Below are 19416 nucleotides of genomic sequence, written 5' to 3' on the forward strand. Positions count from 1 at the left end.
TATGACCTTCGCGATAATGGACCAATAGCAGCTATACCTTTAAATTTACTCATTTTCCCCATTTTACTGAATCCAAGACATAACACAATGGACTTAACACAGTAATCTGGTCAGTAACCAATGTGTAGTAGTATCTAGCAAAATCTGTGGGAGGTAGAGCCCCCCCCCCCCCCCCGTGTTAGAATGTGTATACCCATGTTATTCAGGATGAGTTTTCTCATAGTCCTTGAGCTTTGACCTTGGCTGCTCTATTTTCAAGCTCAAATGATTCAAACTGTTCAAAGTATTCGTACACCTTTGACATGCACCGACCAGTTTCATTCGAACCTGGTACAATTGTCCGATACTGTAGTTCAATATGTACACCGTCATGATATATAGTTTAATCGAATGACGGCCATATTTGTCATAAGTTTCAGAATATTAAATAGTAAGTCGGAACGTTTGGCAGTATGTGTTCGATGGAGACTTGTTATTTGATACAATATTACCATACTTATTCCCAATTATCCTACCAATTTATCCAACTTCAACGTGAAACGGGAGACAAATAGACACTGCTTGTAGATGGCATGTATGCCCATGTCCATCAGTCTTTTACCGTCACTGTGTTGTAATATTGCTGTATGGTTATAATTGTGAGAAATCCACCGTATGTTTGCATTTGAAGTATCAAAATACAGTTATTGCAATATCTTAAATGTTATTGACATCAACCCACAATTAATTAGATGTCACAATTTGATGAGAAGAGTGTAAAATAGATTCATTTCCTTGATGAGGTGTAGTTCCCAAGAGTAACACCATCACTTTCCAATACGTTTTTAAAAACATGTTTGCTTTATGTAACTAAATTACTGAGTGATTATAATGACTGTCTATAGACTTCGAATGCATACAATGGATGTCGTTTAATTTTAGAAAGTGTCGTGACATTATTGATAGCCTCCCTAAGTGTGTCTAAAATTTTCACCCAAAGGATGTCCGCTGATGTAAGAAACTACTCCAAGTAACATGGTGCTGTTGTTCTCATTTATTGCTGATTGTGTATTGTATTAATAATAATAAATATACACACACTGTCTATAGTTACATTACAAGAAGACGGTTAACCGTTTATATAATATCCTACCCATTGTTATTTTTTGTTTTAAAAATAAAGCCAATATACAAAATATGAAGCAGGAAAATAACTAATGTCCAAGCCTTAGACCATGGAGAGGTATAAGGGGACACTAACGATGAACTTGGATCAAACCCTGTGTCTGACTAAACGGATCATTACTAAAATCCTTCATCTTGTTATGTCGATATTTTATCATATTGTTAAACATGTCAATTGCGTTATTTGGAATATTGGCATGAATTAATACATATGACAACTTTGAGTCCAGTAATATAGACTAAACAAATGTTTCATGTAAACTTACAATGGCTTGGTAAAGGAGGTCTCTTGTCATGACTTAGGGGGTTTCTTTTACACTGTCATCTCAATAACACTGTGTCTCCATCGGTATAAAATAAGTTGGGTTTTGTGTCATTTTGTATTTCACTGCTGTCACCAGCAGCAACATCTTTCTATTGGAAGCTTTGGCTTGACAACTATCTGAATTGATCTGTCGTTGCCACAGGTATGTACTTAAAGTAGTTGATATGATGTGTTGTTTATCACTCAATGCCATTATTGGAAAAAAGTCGATAGGCATTAAATTTAATATTTAACGTTTTCATTTGATTTGTAACTGTAACTTTTGCATTCAATTTCCTTGTCAACACATACAACACTAAAGCACTGTTAAAATATTGTATTTCAAATATCACTAACTTGATTAAAATCGATAGTTTCGTAATGTCTCACGGCACATTATTTCTAATTCTATTTGAAAAGGATAGTTTGCGCCAAAATTACAATGGATGAATGTTGTATCAACTGCTCATGTGTGTATAAAGTAACTCTTAGCGAGGTACTCAACAGATCTATTAAAGTGAACTCATTTGGATATCACATTCGCTGATAGTTGCAATGCATTATTAACTATCGATAATGTATTTTACTGATACTTATTTGAACCATTAGCGTATAACAATATGTAGTCATGTGACTGTATGAACCATTCCTGTCATTTGAGGCATTCTTTCTTGTTGATGTTCATGCAGGGTATCACTAAGGTTCACTTCCGTTATCACACATTTATTGAAAGATGCGTTAACGTTTGGATAGTAAACATGAAACCAACTTGTCTGCCATGTTGTGTAAGGACGTGGTTATACATCTATATTACTATCTCAGTCGGTCATGGACAAGGGAATGCTAAGACAAACCTGACACTGCTCGGCTTTGTGCCAGTACAGATCGCATCCGGCGGCTGGTCCGCTGGTGGAATGATTCCCGCCATTGACATGGCACTGGATGACGTCAATAACAATTTGGACATCTTAACCAATTACGAATTAAGATGGCATTGGGAAGATGACAAGGTAATACAACTTATTGTACTCTGTGATATTAGAGAGCCTTCAGTATTCACATAGGGCGGAGGGGGGGGGGATGCGAAAAGGTAATATCAAGCCCAATTTTTCCAGCCCTTCTCAGAAAATGCTAATATTATATAATTCAGCGACATCGCTCTAAAACACATCTTTTTATAGCAATTTTAGAGTAAATAAACGTAACATTGCAGCCTGTTTCGATACATATGAATTCATTTGAATTAAAGCCGATATGTCTTCTCTTTTTTGGTTAATACAGTGCAATCCAGGGTATGCCACTTATCTTTTATCCGAATTAGTTCACAAGAAACCTCAGAAGTTAGCAATTCTTGGCGGTGGTTGTTCTACCGGTACGGCACCAGTTGCCGCTTACTCCCACTATTATAATCTGGTACAGGTAAGTCATTGACCAACTGTATTACCGCTAGAGGGGGTTGGGATATGGTGGAATTACGAGGTCCGTCTATGTGTCCATCCTTGCAGACCATTTTCCTGAAAAGCAATAGCATATTTACTTCAAGGCTGTCACTAAGGTCACATATTGACGTCACTTTGTTTTATGATAAAATCAAATAAGATCCTGTAACGTCTATCCTTTACCCCTTACCTAACAGAGACATCATTCAAGTGTCTACCACTATACAGTCATTTCTTTTAAAATTGTCGTCAAACCTTGGGCTTTGGTGTCATTTGTCACAACAAAACAGTTTCTTGTATACCACTGATACATAATATTGTTTTGTTGATTCCATTCAACTGCTTTGCTAAGGAACAAATGAATTATTGTGGTTTTTATGTCAAATTTAGCCCAAAATTACAACAAACACTACAGTCCAGCACACTCCGATTTTGTCAGATTCCTCCTGAGTGGAATAAAAATATATCTTCTTTTTCAAAAAACTTTGCAACATTGCATAATCAATCGATATTGTATCTGTAAATCATCAGTGTATGAGTAAATAAAAACGCTATATGTAAAACGATACAAATGAGAGATGAGACAATTTGGGCGGAAGTGAATGTTTGTCTTAAAAAATCCAATATTTGTACAAATAGCTCAGGAATAATACTACAAATTTGTATCATTTAAGTATGGTTGATTATTTCTAGTCTTGTGTTAAGAAAGAAACAGTATGCAAATCAATTATCTGTATATCGATATCAAGTTTGACGAAACAGCATACATGTTATTAACAATGTACTATTCACAGGAACCATTAGACATAGAAACCTGTATCACGTGTCTACACGTACGTTGTCATCAAGTATAATATTTCTGTTTAACTGCAGTATATATTATTTTACTTTACCCTTCCGGTGCAGATTTCAAACGTAAAGATTTTCATTTATTTCTTACTTGTTGAGTAATCAGGATTTGTTAAATATTTTCAACTGGAAAGATATCTCGACTAACAAGACTGTGTGATTATAAACTGTGCACACAGCGTCACTGTAATCTAGGAATTGAATAAAAGAATCGCCTATTGCTATTGTAGCTATTCGTGAATAAATAATATCAGGGTTTTAATTTTCTGAGAATCAATGTTCTTTTCGTGTATTCCGGCGATAAAGGTAACACTGGGCATTTCTTTTCATGTATGTATGTATGTATGTATGTATGTATGTATGTATGTATGTATGTATGTATGTATGTATGTATGTGTGTGTGTGTGTGTGTGTATGTATGTGTGTATGTATGTATGTATGTATGTATGTGTATTTATGTATGTATACAATGTACGTACACGTGTGAGTGCGTGCAGGCATGCATGTATAAACGACAGCAAATTGAAATTAGTATTATATTCGTTCCACAGTTGTCGTACGCAACTTCATCTCCCCAGTTTTCTGACAAGACAACATATCCCCTATTCTCGAGAACACAACTGTCAGAGCTGGCCTCGAATGGTGTAAGACTAGCCATACTGAAACACTTCAAGTGGCAACGGGTTACGCTATTATATGAGAATGCAAGATACTTTGTACAGGTAACAGATGGTTCTAAATGTATATAAAACTTTCATTAACTATATCATATTATGTTTCTTTGCTTTTCCTCGATAGAGTCTTAATGTTAATCCTGTCACAGGCAGTTTTAACGAGCCATGTCGGCTTTGTGTTTTTGCAATCGAGTTTTACTTTAAAGTCACTATAAAAATAATTATTTACACAATAAGCCTTGAGGAATGCATAGGGAAAGCAAATATTTGACATTTCATTTGTCAAATGATTTCCCCTAATTAATTTTTTTAATATGCTATTAGCTTTCTTCTATCGATTTCAAGGTCACCAGTGACTTAGTATCCCTGCTGGCAAAGACGGATATCGAAGTCGTGACGTCATTGATGTTCACTCGCGAGTCCGATCTAGAGTTGCATATGGTCAAAGTAAGTGTATACCATTTCCGAATCAGCCTTACCTCGTGCCTTTTGGAATACATAAATATATAAAGTACAGGTCTTTGGTCTTTTGAATGAAGGAGATTGTTTACTGTTTTAGCAAAACGCGAATTTCTTGGGAAGAATTTAGTGAGGAAATGTAAATTTTGTTAACTAAAACTGTAGTCTGTAACATGCATTTATAGCCAGTAACCGGTAACGATATCAAAATGCGACGGTCTCAACTGCAGAATTAAAAAAAATCAATTTGTATAATGGTAATGATCCCACACGCGTGTATCTGAGCGAAACTCATTGGTTATAGCTGAGATTTGGGACATTTAATAAAACAATTCAGTCTCTTCTGACTTAAATCGTCATTTGTAAGTTATTCAGACTGTTAAAGTATCATCAACATGTACATATACACTAACTGTCTTTCTTTCATAATTGTTATATTTAACGAATGTTAAGGTGTTATTATGAGAAACAACAGAAATAACTAAGACAAATTGTTTCCACGTGAGATCTAATACATATGAAATAGGAATGTTGAATATTGAAGTTTTACATGGAAAATAAACATATTGTGAGAAATCAATCAAGCTATTTTGGAAATGCTTCTATATCATGAACACTACCGTTGTTTAAACATATCTTCTATTTTCGTTGTTAATAAAACAGGAGAAGGATGGGAGGATAATAGTTGTACTAGCATATGAAGGTCATGCCAGGACACTATTTTGTAATGTAAGTATGATTACTTTGTAAAATTTATTTAACGAGTTTATTTTGTTATCAATCAGGTGTGATCGAACACTCCATAGCGAAAAGTTCAATTCAAGCCGCAATGAATAGCAGACTCAATTACTAGATAAGGGATAACATGGTTGGTGACTTACAGACAATTAAAACATGATTTTTCTTGCTATCGGAAAGGCCTGTTATTTTCATGATACACTGTTTAACTTTTGTTCAAATGTTGACTTTATGAAGTGTCTCTTCAACTTCCACTACAACATTTAAATTTTACAGGCCTATCATCTCGGCATGTACGGGGCAGAGTATGCCTACTTGATACCTGGATGGTATCCTGAAAATTGGTGGGAAAAAGAAGAAGATATAGTTAACTGTACACAGGAGGAGATGAAGACGGTAATAGAAAGTGCAGTAGAAGTTGCACAATTAGCAAAAGACACTACGAACCAAGTTACAATTAATGGAGAGGTGAGTGTTGATATCCACAAAGTTAAACCTTCAGCATGTAAACCACATTCATTGTGTACAGTCTTTCTTCTACATGGCTTTGTTTAATCATATTTTACTCACTGAAATCTTTCATTTTGTATTTTGTAAGTATAAATCTTTTCTAAGTTGATTGTATTATCAAAAAATGGATTGAAGACAGCTAACATTTACGAATGAACTACTGTGCAGTACCATATATATGATCGGAATCACCTAGTACGTAAAATGTGAAATAGGCCAAATAAAACAATATTGTGTTTCCGATAACACAATGGACCCTAGTTAAGTAAAAGGATACATTTATGACAAGTTACTTCCTTTTCCATTTTCTTGCCAAAATATCTTGGTTACTTTTTTTTAAATCACATTGGAGAGAGAAAATAATGTTTTTTTTTAGGCCATAACAGCAAACTCGGCATATTGTGTTTGTCTACTTCTGAATCACATAATTGTCTCCATTTACGTCTTTTACACTTCATCAACTGGTATGGAAGTATTGTGACCAACGAGCATCTTCTCTTTGGGTCGAAGTAGTTAAAAAAAATAGCAGGCAAAATATTATAAATCCCGACCTAACTACACTATTTTCTGAAGTCGTGTTATTGGAAACAAGAGTATTTTATTTATTTTGCCTTATGCAAAATAAAAAGGGCACAGTGCTGTTATTCATGTACTGTCTGCGTTCAAAATTCTTGTTAGCATAACAGAAACGCGAGAATCGAAATTTTGGATTATGAATAATTCAAAGTTAACACATTAGCTACACAACATGGTTTTCATTTCTCATTGTAGACTTTCAAACAATATGAAAGAAGATACATGTCGCTGCTACAACAACCAAGATATAAATCTATGAATTTAAAATATCACTTTTGGCATGGTTTCGGCTATGACACTGTCTGGGCTATCGCGTTAGCTTTAAATACAAGCATCTCGCAGATGTCTCAAACAGTAAGGACTTTCGAGAAATGTCCAGTCAGACTTATATCATTCTGCCTTTTGTACACTTCTATTTATAATTGGTATCAACTTACTTAATTGTGGCAAAATAGTATTCTAAAGGCAGATGTCTGACTTGACGTTTCCCTGAAATGTTGTTTTTATTGATGATATTATTTTGATTTAATACAAAATGTTCATCAAATAGTACATTTCCTGAAAAATGATACAGCTTGTCATATGACTGTTATAGTTTCATTTTCCATAACTTGTTGCTTCTTTTCGACGATGGGATATAGGATGTGATCAACTTGTCCTCTGATATAATACGAATTATAACACATTGTGTTCATATAGTCTTAAGTGTTTGGCTTAGATCGTGTCACACGGTAGGAACTATTGACCCGGAGTGACCTCAATATGGATATACGTGGTACTATTCGCGTTCTCCCTAGGATAATATTCATGTATCACGAACGTCTTAGCGGTGATTTGCTTTGACTGTAGAAAAAATATGTGCCCGAGAATTAATGTGATGTGCTATAAAACACATATTGCCCGACCTTGTTCGGGCACTGGTAGATGTCAAATTACCCCCCATGCTGTTAAGTACAAACTATTTCCCTCAGCTTTCAAACAAATATTATATTATTACAATACGAGATCCATGCATTATTAAAACTAATACATTCAAAACATGAAGCCAACATGATTTTAGGTATAATGGTGCATTAGTTTGGAATTCTCTACCAACAGACCTATAAAAAACAGTGGCACCCGCGTTGAATACAATATATGTTCGTTTAAATGTTGTAATTCTTTACACAATTTTACCAAACATTTATGGTTTATTATCTGAGAGATACGTTTTGTTGAATTGTTGTACACGTAGTGTTCAGACGTGTAAGTATTATCGATAGATTCTTGCTGAGTGTTATGTTTTTTCACTTAAAAATATATTGAGGAAATGTGTGGCACGATATCTTATTTAGCTCTTAGACTATTATGGCTATTTATCATGTCCTTCACTAGAATGACACCCCTTAAACTTGTGTTTGCACAGTGTACGTTTAACATTCCTAAATTGCTAAAAATGAAGCAATACAATACAATACAATACAATACAATACAATACAATACAATACAATACAATACAATACAATACAATGCAATGCAATACAATACAGTACTAACAGTACAGTACAATACAATACCATACAATACAAGAAATCGTGATAGCGAAAATGAAACGTCATCACCATAATTTTTTTCGTGTGCACTTGATATTAAAACACGAGTTTATGGCATATTGTTTTTATTAATCAAGGACACATAGTTTATATTAAAGGTAACTACATTCATCTCTTTAGATGACGAACTCTTCAACTCTAACAAGTCACAAGAATCTTGAAGATTTTACGTACGATGACGGTGAAATGGCAAATATTATATTACAAGCTCTGCGTAACACGTCATTCCATGGAGTATCAGTAAGTATTACACATGATATAGGGGTACACCTAGGATAGGCGTTCCGGACTTTACCTTACAATATAAAGTTTAGCAAAACTACCTTCACAAATGTTTTGACTTTCGATAACATTTAAATTTGACATGTGATCCATTGCATGTATCACTAAATACAGTGTGGCAATTACAGGAAATGTCTTTTTAGAACCTTTCTAAGCTTTTAATACATAACATATTATACACATAATACACAGTGCGATATACGTCCATATGTATATGTACAATGTGAAACCTTTATTGACAGGGTGAAGTCAAATTTGATGCCAATGGTGATAGAGAAGGCAATCTAGCAATTTGTCAAATGAGAGGTGAAGTGCTATATAATATTTCGATTATTGCTTGAAGTATAAATAGCCATTATTCATATCCTACTATGGTAACAGCATAACAAACATATATTCAAAAATTAATTTAGCTAATTGACGACAGTGATAAATAGACGTAGTCAGGTGTAAACATCTGCCATTTATCGTGAAAGTGAAAGTTCGCTTTCCAAGTGGTGCATATGTAAACATAGAAAGGTTATTAAGGAATACGGTATTCATTTCAATTGACTCTCGATTTGATTACTAAAATGAAGAATCAACTTGACACACAATAGAAATCATCTTTATGAGCATGTTTGTACATCTGGCCATGACACAGGACAAAGTATATCAGGATATTTTTTACCTGGTTCTAAGGTCCCTTACATGGTAGTGTCTTGCGAATTGTTGTGTTATATACAGCATTGTATAGGCAAAACGGAAGAACCACGTCCAACTGACAAGGACTATCAGTAAATGTCTAATTTTGTTATTATTGAAAAATCATAACGTGAGATAAATAAATTATAAAAACTCACCTTTTGCAGATGGTAAATCGGTGTACCTTGGCATGGCTGATTTTAATGGGACAATGGCGATGGAGCGTGGATTCCAGTGGCAGGGTAATGGTTAAATAAAAAGAAACCAAGTATCAACCACATTTGCTGAATACATATTAACCTGTAACATTTTGGAAAACCTAACATTCTCTTTTGCGATAGTTGTCGTATTATAGTATACACCAAGATCATTGTCAACTCTACTAGCATACTATCAGATGATAGAGGGGGATTTCGACTACGTGACGGGAATCTTGTTTGCTGGAAATTCGGGTATCGACTCAAAGTGAGACCGTTTAATTTGTTTGCCCGTATCACGTTCGAGTACTCACTGTTTATGCAAGATCTGGATTGAATAATTTTTTCCTCACAATTTTACCCTGATAATTCTAGAACAATGGAAGTAAATGATGACGTCATCGTATGTCATTCGGACTTAGACTTTACGCGATATAACTGAAAAAGATTAATGAAACAGTTGCCTAAAACGGCGACATGTCACAAAATCAGATTGAATCTGAAAATGTTCCCGTTGGCATACTATGACTACTTACTCGGTAGATTTAAAACTAAAAACTAATAAATACATGATGCAGTCTTACAAAAACTTAACCCCTTGTGACTTGTTTAAACAATAATGTACGCCCTCCCAGCCCATAATGGACGAAAGCAAACTTTGAACGACATAATGGGCGAGGCGACAGCCGAGCACATTATGGAGTGCAATGTTTGCTTGAGTCCATTATGGACTGGGAGGACGTACATTATTGTTATTATTTTATAGTTTTGCCAATTCCAGTGAATTTGTAGACCGAGAAACGCAAAACAACGTATAATATACACAGCGCTGAACGTCGTCTGCCATGTTCGGCCCGGAAGCTGAATACTAATCACAGCGACACACGTACGTACACGTACACACACATATACACTCCAATGAACTGCTGTGAACACAAATTTGTTTCATGAATGCGTTGTATTTTTAAACAGTGGAAATGACAATCATAAGTAACGACATACATTTCGAAAAAATACGGGCCTAGTCGTATGAAGAAACAGAACAAATAAGCTTGTATTGTTATGCTCGTTCCGGGGTCGCAATGCCCAATAACGGAGTACATTATCAGTAATAATGTACAGCGATGACGTCACAAAATTCACTGGAATTGGTAATGCTATAATATAATATTGTATAGTGTATTATGACTTGTAAATTGTGAGAGAAAAAACCTAACAATAATCTCCCCCATTAATCAGTCTAGGTCTTGCACAGATAACAATGGTTACCCGAAAGTGATTCTGGCAAGCCAATTTAACGATCTCACTTTGGGGCGCGATCAGTTTTTATGGCCGGGGTGGACCGGTTACTTATTGTTCGTGTTGTACTTACAAATGATACTCTCTGCAATTCATCCACAAAACAACCCCCTGGCAAATAAAAAAAACACCGACCCACGAATCTTTTGACAAGAAACATTCTTGTTGTTCTTTCAAAAGACACTGTAGTCTCAAAGCATAATACCGCACACTGCATCGTTAACTTTATATGTTAAATTTTCAGTAATTTTAAGTGCATCTCTTAAATTGCTAACCAAAATCAATTGCTTCCCATGTATAAATCTGTTAGAGAGGAACCCTACGTGATATAATTATGGTTATCTGTCCATACGACATATTCATATGAACTGACTACAGTATACGTAATCAATATGTTATAAAATTCTATAAAACAAGTTTGCATGAAGTGATTTAAATCAAAATTGTATTAATAAATATAATGTTTTCCTTCAATAATTCATTCATCTCGTCTAATGAAATTGTTCTTTGGATTGTAAAAAGCAAATTGCTTGAACTCGTAAATTACTTTTTTAAGGAGCAAAAATACATAAAAGTTTACTGGTATTGAATAAATATTGAGGTTATATTCATAAATGTTTATAATTGAATTATTTGTCGATTCTTACACATGAAATGGTACATTTAAATTCGTCAAATTATATAATTTTTTCTGCACATCTGACTGGTATTCCATTCTTATGAAGCAATGTGCACAACTAAAATATGCGTTTGTGCCGGATACAAACTGTGGGTGACTAGTAGATTTGTTCTCTTCTTACGGGCTATTTTATAACTTACTACTTGCAAAGATTCACAGCTGTTATATATTGTTTATGCGATGTAACGTTGGTGAAATGCCAATTGTCATTTTGTTTTCAGGTAAAAAACCACCAGTGGATGGAGAGCGATTGAGATACATAACTATGTATATAGATGACGAACTGTTAATTGCATCACTTGTGTTCTCTTTCGTGGGCATTTCACTTGATTGCGTTTTCCTCTGCTTCAACATACTAAAGCGAAATCATGGGTAAGGATTTAGGTTTTTATAAATAAATATTGTCTCTGTCTGTCAATCGGTCAGTCAGTCAGTCAGTCAGTCAGTCAGTCAGTCAGTCTGTCTGTCTGTCTGTCTGTCTGTCTGTCTGTCTGTATATGTATGTATGTATGTATGTATGTATGTATGTATGTATGTATGTATGTATGTATGTATGCATGCATGCATGCATGCATGCATGCATGCACGTACGTACGTACGTACGTACGTATGTATGTATGTATGTATGTATGTATGTATGTATGTATGTATGTATGTATATGTGTGTGTGCGTGTGTGTGTGTGTGTGTGTATGTTCAATCTGTATGCATGTGAATTCTCTAACAATGCTTCCACAGCAGTACCGTGAGTACCCCAGTCACTATTTGTTTGCTATCGGGTCATTAGAGAATTCAGTTTACACCCTTAGAAGCTAGCAAATTAACTCCTATTTAAGCAAACGTTACATGTCACTGACATATATGTATTCCTTAAATGACTTTGAAAGGGATCCAATTTTAACTGTCCTGAACTATTACTATACTTGTTTTATTTATTTTTATGTAGTCGTAAACAATTTACATGTGACATTTTCATCACTATGTCAACCCTTATTTCTTTGTATTGCGTTGTTAATATTGTTTACAGATTCATCAAGCTATCCTCACCAAATATGAACAACATAACTTTGTTTGGGGCACTGTTGGTGTATTTGTCTATCATTCCCCTTGGCCTCATAAACTGCCGCTACCTAAGATCAGATCAAGAACGTACAATATCTTGTTTGGTAAGTACGAGAAATGTAAAAAGGCACATTCGCAGTATATCCGACGTTTAGGCAGTTCGTTTAGGCTGAGTATTAAATTTGGGTATGTATGTATGTATGTATGTATGTATGTATGTATGTATGTATGTATGTATGTATGTATGTATGTATCTGCATGTGTCTGTCTGTCTGTCTGTCTGTGTCTGCCTGCCTGTGTGTGTCTGTCTCTGTCTGCCTGTCAATGTGTGTTTATGTATGTCTGTGTCTGTGTATGTGTATGTGTATGTCTCTGTGTCTGTGTCTGTGTCTGTCTGTGTCTGTGTCCGTGTCTGTGTCTGTGTCCATGCTTACTAATGGGTTTGGACCAACCACTCCATTTAATGATATGTAGTGTACCATATTAGGTGTGCAGCTGCAAATATAAGTTTACCCATTGGTGATTTAATACTGTTTAGAGTGTACAATGTTTCTAGACTAAAAAACGTCCCAGTTACAACTAGTGCAGCAGACAACATACTTAATTATATGTTTAAAAAGGTAATTTAAAGAATGTATTTTGTCCATTTTTCTAGGTTGGTAAATGGCTACTGTCAGTTGGATTTACATTAGGCTTTGGTCCAATGTTTGCCAAAACGTGGCGTATCCACAGAATTGTTATGAAGGTTAAGATTAGGAAGGAGGTAATTGTGAATATTTAAATCTATAAAATCAATTTATACTACAATACATGGATGTTATACATACATACATACATGCATACATACACACATATACACGTACATACAAAAAATACAAGCATACATACATACATACATACATACATACATACATACATACATACATACATACATACATACATACATAGAAATGCATAAGGAACTAATAAACCAGTCCGTATATATAGCTGTTAAATCCGACGTTTCGAATAAATATTCTTTTTCAAAGGAAAAATTGGCGAGACAGAGAAATGCCAGGTGAAAACCCGAACATTTCTAAATATAATGGAACAAAACCGCGCGTGATATAAATAAACGGTTATACGTGGGATAAGTTCTTAAATTCGCACGCACCTAATAGAACCCAATAGAATGCGCCTGAAATTTAAAAAAATACCCAATAATCATGATAATTAGATTGGGAAAGACGAGAATAATCTATTAATTCCAAGGGGTTCCAGCGTTCCAAGACGGAAAAAGATTTCTTCTTCCTTCAACCTCAAAGCTTTCTCAACACCAGAAACCTTACAAATTCCTGAAATGGACATATCTGATACATTATGATCGTTTGTAATAAAATGCATAGATACGGGATAGTTACGATTCTTTTGTCTGGTCAAACGGAGATGTTCCACGAAACGATCACCAAGACGACGTACAGTTGAACCTATATATAGAAAACCACATTTTTGACATGTAATGCAATATACTACATTAGTACTAATACAAGTAAATCTACTTGTAACAGGCACACTGTTCTTAGGGCCAAAAACATGATTAGTATTAATAATGAAACGACATGTACCACATCGAGTACGATCGCACGGAAAAGAACCAGCATTAACTTCCAATTCACGTTGTTCTGTACGTACCACCATATCTCTAAGACTGGTATCACAACGCCAAGCTGTTAATGGTACTGCAGGAAACAATGAATTGGTAACCCTATTAGAACGTAAGATATTAAAATGCTTGTATATTATGTTTTTAACTCTAGTTGAAAAGGGATGGTATGTAAGAGCTAGTATGGGACGATCGTTGTTACTCCTCTGATCATGTGATTTGATACAATCTTCCCTAGACAAAGATGATACTTTATGTAAAGCCGCGTTGGTAACAGACATAGGATAACCACGTTGATGGAAGTACGCGCAAAATTCAGCAGACCTATTTCTGAAATCCAAATCACTACTACAAATACGACGTAGACGAAGTAATTGTGAATAGGGAATGGAATCTTTACACTTATTAGGATGTGATGAACCATACTGCAAATATGAATGTGAATCAGTAGGTTTAGTATAAATAGATGTAGCTATATCATCACCATCAATCCTAAGGGAGACGTCAAGGAAATTGATAGTTAGTTCTGAAATATCATAAGTATACTGAATAGCAGGATTAAAATTACATATGTAGTTAATAAACTGCATAAGGTCCTCAAGTTTGAGTGATGCTGCACCAACGCCGTCATCAATAAATAGTTTATATAGATCAGGTAAGATCCCTTGATATGAGCTGAAAATAAGGTGTTCTTGATAAGATATAAATAAACAAGCATAACTAGGTCCAAGACAACTTCCCATAGCAACGCCGCGTTTCTGCACAAAATACCTGTCATTAAAGGTAAAATAATTACAGGTGAGAACAAGTTCAGCCAATCTAAGAAGTACGTGGGTAGGAGGGTCAAGTACAGGTCTTAAATTAAGATAGTGTTTGATTGCAATTAACCCTTCATTATGTGGTATGGAAGTATATAAGGACTTAACGTCCATAGAAAAAAGGTATCGTGGCTTACCTTGTTGGAATTGGAAGCCATTAAATACTTTAAGAGCATGGTTCGTATCTTTAATGTAGGTAGGCTGAGATGCCACAATAGGTCGTAAAAGGGCATCTAAATAACGCGCGATGTGTTCCGTAGGGCAGTTACAAGCTGAGACGATGGGCCTACCAGGAATATTAACCTTATGTATCTTGGGTAGTAAATAAAACACGGCTGTCCTTGGTCGACGGACTATAAGGTTGCGTGCTTCCGTTGGTAATTCGCCAGCGGATATAAAAGCGTTAACAGTATTCTTAATTTCGCGTTGCACGTCTTCTGTAGTATCACATTCCAATTCCTGGTAAAAATCCGTGTTTAAAAGTTGTCTCTCTGCCTCAGCCACATACAGATCTTTATACCATGCAACTACTGCTCCGCCTTTATCTGCAGGCTTAATAACAATATCATCGCGCTTACTAAGGGATAAAATAGCATCGCGTTCTTCCTTAGTGATGTTACTGAAAGGGAACTTGTTATTAAATTTAATAGTATAAACCTCACGCCTGCAAACATTGATGTAATGGTCAAGAGTACTATTGCGACCAGCTTGAGGTGTCCAATGTGACTTAACAGGGAGGGCGCCAAACAACCATATGTATGTACATACATACATACATACATACATACATACATACATACATACATACATACATACATACATACGGAAGATCGCTCAAAGCGTGAAATACGTTACTGTTATCCTGCCATTGCTTCTCAAGTAGTATATAATAGGATATATTTGTGTGACATGTATGCAAAGGACTTTGGTTTCCAACACGCTACATTTAGCAAAAAACATGTGAGGTCTTGACACAACCACACACTCTACTTGAAGGTTCCTGTGATCAATCAACTCCTTAAAGAATTCGTTTCACGTGTGACACTTTCACGTGGTCAATTCCATAGAATTGGACGGAGGGGGTTTATTTGGATTGTCATGAAAACTATGGAAGTAACTTTCGTGACTGTAAACTTGTATAACTATGGCCATATATGTAGACGTAAATATCGCCAAGGTCCCTCATAATGCATTTATCGGTGTATGAACATGTATTCTCTTGTCAAATAGTGTCAATCCAAGCAAACTATTGAATAGAGTCATCCATTTGCTTACTCACAGTGCCACATAACACATCTTAATTAGTTGGTTATCTTTGACAAATTACTTTCACTTACATTGTCGTGGAAGAGTGTGATTTCAGATTGTTTCTTCTTGTTTTTTTTCACAGCTTATTTACGACAAATATTTGATACTTTTTGTCACCATCTTGTTGTTAGCTGATGTTGCAGTTTTCACGTCTTGGCAACTAATCGACCCTTGTCAGACTCGTCTAGTAGAAGTGTCCACGGAGGTATGTACAAAATATCTTTCGATCCATATATGGCGAATTCAACTCTTAGAAGGTGACAGGAAGTCATATAGTCTAGTCCAACTAAACATAAAGAGCAGGTTTTATTTGTGACACTGCCCCACCCCACAAATTTCTACACTAGCTGCAACTAGGATAATCTTCATCAAGCAACCAACTTGATATGAATATTCCTAAAGGTGGTTCAGTTACCTATAAAAGGACACTAGCACTATGTTCACTATTGGTCGATTTTATCTGGATTACGTAGGTAAAGCGAAAGCTTGCGTTTGAATCCGTCTCCACTTTAGTTCCCCCAAGAACACGTACGGAAAGTAAAACTTAGATGGACACCACATTGGGAACATCATAGACCACAGATAGCGGTGGACTTTGATGACTGACTTAGAGGACTTGGGGGAAGCTCAAAGACCTGTAAAAGTTGGTAGCAGCTTTGTATCTCAGCTTGGACCGGGGGGGGGGGGGGGGGGACATTAATCAGTGCATGTTCGTTCAACTTATCTTGACACCTGTAGATTCAAGTTTTACGGTTCTGCTCACTAAATATTATCAATATCTTGACAGAAGTTAGGTCATGGGTCATACGCTTTCAGTCACAGCGATCGTTACGCATCATTTTACGTCATATCCCGTAAATGGTCATGTTTCATTCGCAAATTAGCCTATTTTGGTCAGTGGCGGCACTGGTTAGGGTTCCATACCGTAAATTACAAGTTCAGTACATCTTTATTTTTCACCATGTTATATGTGCACAGATACACTGTGTACAATAGACAGAAGTAAGTCAATATATCTAACATAACACGGTTTAAACAAACTGTCCACTTGTTGCGTTTATTTGCGACCTCCACATCAGATGCACCTTACATTGTAACACTCATAGTCACATACAGCTTCGAACACGACGTACATTTATGAATAATAATCTTGCTGTCCATTTTCCAGCTCATGCAAGACTCATTTACGGTTATCAAAAGAATCCATTCGTGTTCTTCTGAGTATCTGTGGGTATGGTTGGGTGCCCTCTACGGACAAAAGGGACTGTTATTGCTATTCGGTTGTTTTCTTGCACATGAAACAAGAAACATCCAAGTCGATGGTCTTAATGATTCGAGGTAAGAATACACAAACCCATGCTTTTTTTGTTACAAAATATTGACTATGATAGCATTGATGGTGATGATGGCGTTGATGATGATGATGACGATGACGACCACGATAGTGATAGTTGTACATGTGGTGGTGGTGATGATGATGATGATGATGATGATGATGATGACGATATAACGATAATTGCATTTCAGTATTACTTGTAATATTCTTTGTGGACGACTTCGTAATTCATTTGCCAAATGAACGCAGAGTTATCAACTACATCAATGTTTCCCTCCCTTTAAATTGTTTTATGTGCAAATATAATGTACTAAACCTGAATTAATGTTTTCACAGGCAAATTGGTCTATCTATTTATAACATCATGACAGCCAGTTTGATAAGCATTACCCTCAGCCTTGTTCTTGTGGATGACCCAAATCTGGCGTATGGGTTTATGAGTGTACCCATATTTGTGTGCTGTACCATCACGTTATGTATGATGTTCGTTGAAAAGGTGACAACAATAATTTCTGTGTAATTTGTTGCGAACAGCAATGGGCAATCTGCCGTATTTGACGAACAACAACATGAACACATTGGCTGTTCTTATAATATTGCAGTAATTAATTTTCCTAATAGATTTTTGCTAAAACGAGTTTGTTTGTAGTTTCCCATCGAAGACAGCGCAGTACAGAGAGAGAATGCTAACTGAAAGTAACTTTATAATGAACTGTATGTGATTCGGTACAAGGAAACGTTTGGTGTTTTAGTGTATTTCAAATGTTATTTTTTCAGTCTTGGTATATGTTTATCATCCCTGTATCACTATTGTTGATATGGCGATGTTTGGTTTTGCCAGTCATCACAAGTAAAGGGTGCTCCTAACTCAGTGTTAATTACTGTTTTTTCGAGGTAATTTCATATTATATATATATGTAGGGAATTCATTAGGTAAAGCTGATATATTATTTTTCATATAAATGTTTCTGTTTGGTACGTATATAGATTCGTGTTGTGTGGAGTGATCCAACGGGAGGAACCTATATACGAAAACGGACAAGGGAAGGTCTTAGTACTTCACAAAATACTCTTGAAGTCAGGAGTCACGTGGGGCATATAAATGAAGCAAGGTCGACAACGGCAGGACTGCCACCCAAGAAAATGTCGGAATGTACTAGCAAGACAGGAAACGTTAATGAAGCTTTTACCAATGACATTGAAAGTGATACTAAACTGTAGATTGGTTAGTGGTAATCTTAGTATTGCATCGATAGTAACATTTAACAAAAATGTCAAAATATATAGACTTTACGCCATTCAACCTACTATCAAATTTGTTGATATTGTATTCAAGGATAACGTGTGAACGTTTTGATGTCTTTTTGAAAAGGGATGTATATTAGAATGTCGGAGAAACCTAATGCCATCGATTGTGTTAACAACAACCGAAAACTATATTTAGTTTCTTTATAATTGAAGGCATACACAACAATATTATTATTATTATACTAGAATTAGAATTATTCAGTCAAGGTGATCATGATATCTAAATAATGTTATACATGTAACACTGTTTATAAACCAAGTTTACGTGACAGTGCTTTTAAATTATTGGTTATTTAAGCAATAAACCACCCCCTGGGGATGGTATACCAAGAGGTTTTGACCAGTGAACGAAATATATGCACGAGCGATAGCAGGGGGTGGTTTATCGCTATTATATTATACTAGTATATTGAAAATATCGGAAACAAGATAAGAACTAACGTTTTCTCGTTTCATATTTTTATTTATTTATTTTTAATGAGGGCAAAAATAGTTGA

At 35.5% G+C, this 19416-nt stretch overlaps 1 protein-coding gene across 1 annotated transcript; it reads left to right on the plus strand.

Annotated features, from left to right (window-relative positions):
• The first annotated feature begins 2226 nt into the window (after window positions 1-2226).
• LOC144444375 (gamma-aminobutyric acid type B receptor subunit 2-like) lies at window positions 2227-18832 on the plus strand. Its single transcript, XM_078133789.1, has 16 exons — window positions 2227-2478; window positions 2750-2887; window positions 4308-4478; window positions 4776-4877; window positions 5553-5618; window positions 5904-6095; window positions 8426-8545; window positions 8830-8893; window positions 9439-9513; window positions 11668-11818; window positions 12473-12611; window positions 13163-13270; window positions 16358-16480; window positions 17444-17613; window positions 17948-18107; window positions 18599-18832. Exons 1-16 carry the CDS (start codon window positions 2227-2229, stop codon window positions 18830-18832), a joined length of 2265 nt encoding a protein of 754 aa, XP_077989915.1.
• The last annotated feature ends 584 nt before the right edge of the window (window positions 18833-19416 follow it).

Source organism: Glandiceps talaboti, chromosome 13 (genome assembly GCF_964340395.1).
Source record: "Glandiceps talaboti chromosome 13, keGlaTala1.1, whole genome shotgun sequence".
Classification (NCBI taxonomy): Eukaryota; Metazoa; Hemichordata; class Enteropneusta; family Spengelidae; genus Glandiceps; species Glandiceps talaboti.

Excerpts from the sequence above, each read along its gene's own strand:
- LOC144444375 (XM_078133789.1), top strand. The coding sequence starts at position 2,227 with ATGAAACCAACTTGTCTGCCATGTTGTGTAAGGACGTGGTTATACATC. Across the intron at positions 2,479-2,749 it reads GGCATTGGGAAGATGACAAG|TGCAATCCAGGGTATGCCAC; the intron begins GTAATACAACTT and ends TGGTTAATACAG. Across the intron at positions 8,894-9,438 it reads AGCAATTTGTCAAATGAGAG|ATGGTAAATCGGTGTACCTT; the intron begins GTGAAGTGCTAT and ends CACCTTTTGCAG.